Source organism: Bidens hawaiensis, unplaced genomic scaffold, assembly GCF_021521415.1.
Source record: "Bidens hawaiensis isolate Kalapana, Puna unplaced genomic scaffold, B.hawaiensis_p1.1 tig00019661_1, whole genome shotgun sequence".
NCBI lineage: Eukaryota > Viridiplantae > Streptophyta > Magnoliopsida > Asterales > Asteraceae > Bidens > Bidens hawaiensis.
In genome coordinates this window covers 133,180-134,755 of record NW_027492983.1, presented here as the reverse complement: position 1 = coordinate 134,755, position 1,576 = coordinate 133,180, and the positions used below count along the sequence as shown (strand labels likewise).

At 37.6% G+C, this 1,576-nt stretch overlaps 1 protein-coding gene across 1 annotated transcript; it reads right to left on the bottom strand.

The window, feature by feature from the left end:
• Window positions 1-339: 339 nt before the first annotated feature.
• LOC143558840 (uncharacterized) lies at window positions 340-1,118 on the bottom strand. The gene has a single exon (XM_077047598.1). The coding sequence runs from the start codon at window positions 1,049-1,051 to the stop codon at window positions 392-394; it is 660 nt and encodes a 219-aa protein (XP_076903713.1). The 5' UTR covers window positions 1,052-1,118; the 3' UTR covers window positions 340-391.
• Window positions 1,119-1,576: the final 458 nt, after the last annotated feature.

Here is a 1,576-nt window from a genome sequence, read left to right as displayed (position 1 = left end):
TTGAGACTATAAGATCTCAAGCGTTAACCATCACTCTCATACCGTTAGATTAGAAGGCCAACCGCCATGTCAAAACTATTTATGTATTCTACCTCACAAATTTCAATTGATTACACAATGAAAAATTTCACAAATTCAACTATTCTTATCTGGTAACCTTCAAGTTCCATTAAGTCACACAAACAACCCCACAAATTTTTAATACGATACGAACTAATAATATCTGTTATCATAACTAAACCAATAAACGATACCTACCGAATTCCCAACCAACTAATCTTAACCAATTTCATTAGCCCACCAATAATTTAAATCATTAGCCCCAATTACATCCATAACTATTCACAACTTACACTTTCAGCCCTTCAAATTCCACCACCTTTCCAAACTCTCACTGTACCAACCAACCATCACTAAACTGCGAAAACACACTCTCATGAAAGCTCTGAACCTTCATCAGGCAAAAATGAGTGCACATAAACCCTAATCCTCCACCATTCACACTACAAGTCTTCAACAAATAACACGTACTCCTACATTTATCCTGAATCAACACTCCATAAACCCTAACTCCGTCGGAATATTCGCCGGAATATTCCGGATCGGTGTCTCCGGTGAGCTCTTCGACGAGAATGACTCCTTCAAGCGACGGCGTACTCGTCCAGCCGTTCTCCGGCGAGGCTTTATTCGTGTTCACCTCGCCGTCGGCGTAGATCTGAACCAGCAACGGTGTTTGCGTTAGGTTTTTGACGATATCCGTTACGGATTTATGCATCCACTCGTCGAACGTATCGGAAACCCTAGGGATCTCAATTGAGGTACGATCATTACGCTTATTGTAATTATTATTGTTATAATTGTTATTATTATCAATTAGAGATAAATCGGAACGATGACCGGAATCACACGCGTTAACGGCCGTGAAAATTTTACGGTTAGGAAGTTTTCCGGCGAGAGGTGTGAAGCCGGAAACACGGTGCGAACGGTTATTGAGATAACGGCAGATCACGGAATCGGTGATTGTTCCGTGACGGAGCCCTAACGACGTCATTAATTGTTTGACGGAGTCGTGATGGTTTGACGGAGTTTGTTAACGGAGAAGTGATGGGCTGATTAATTGGTCAGTTGAGGGTTTGAGATTATTATTTATAAACATGAAGGTGGTATGGGTTGAGGAAGGTACATAGAAGCTAAAAAGGTTGGTTAGATAAATCCGTATTGTGAAATTAAAATATTGATTGATACATACTACATATTTTTATTTTTTTTAAATATTTAACAATTACCTTTTAAGTACGCGTAATCTGTCTATTGTGTAGTTGAATCCTTGACCTCGAAAGACAAATGACACCTAATACATCACCAGATAGTCAGATACCGCTGAGTCAAATGTTCTTTGCTATTACGTATTGAATGTAAATATTTTATAAATTTATGAAATGTATTTTAGTTTCTACGGTAAAACAGGTTTATAAAGCTTCCGTAGTTCTCTATTTAAATAGTCAAAAGTTAATAACCATCATTTTATAAATTATATAAAGAGACGTGGTTATCATATAAATACATTTCTATTGCT

Bases quoted from the DNA above. Each gene is read 5' to 3' on its own strand.
- LOC143558840 (XM_077047598.1), bottom strand. From the start codon at position 1,051: ATGACGTCGTTAGGGCTCCGTCACGGAACAATCACCGATTCCGTGATC.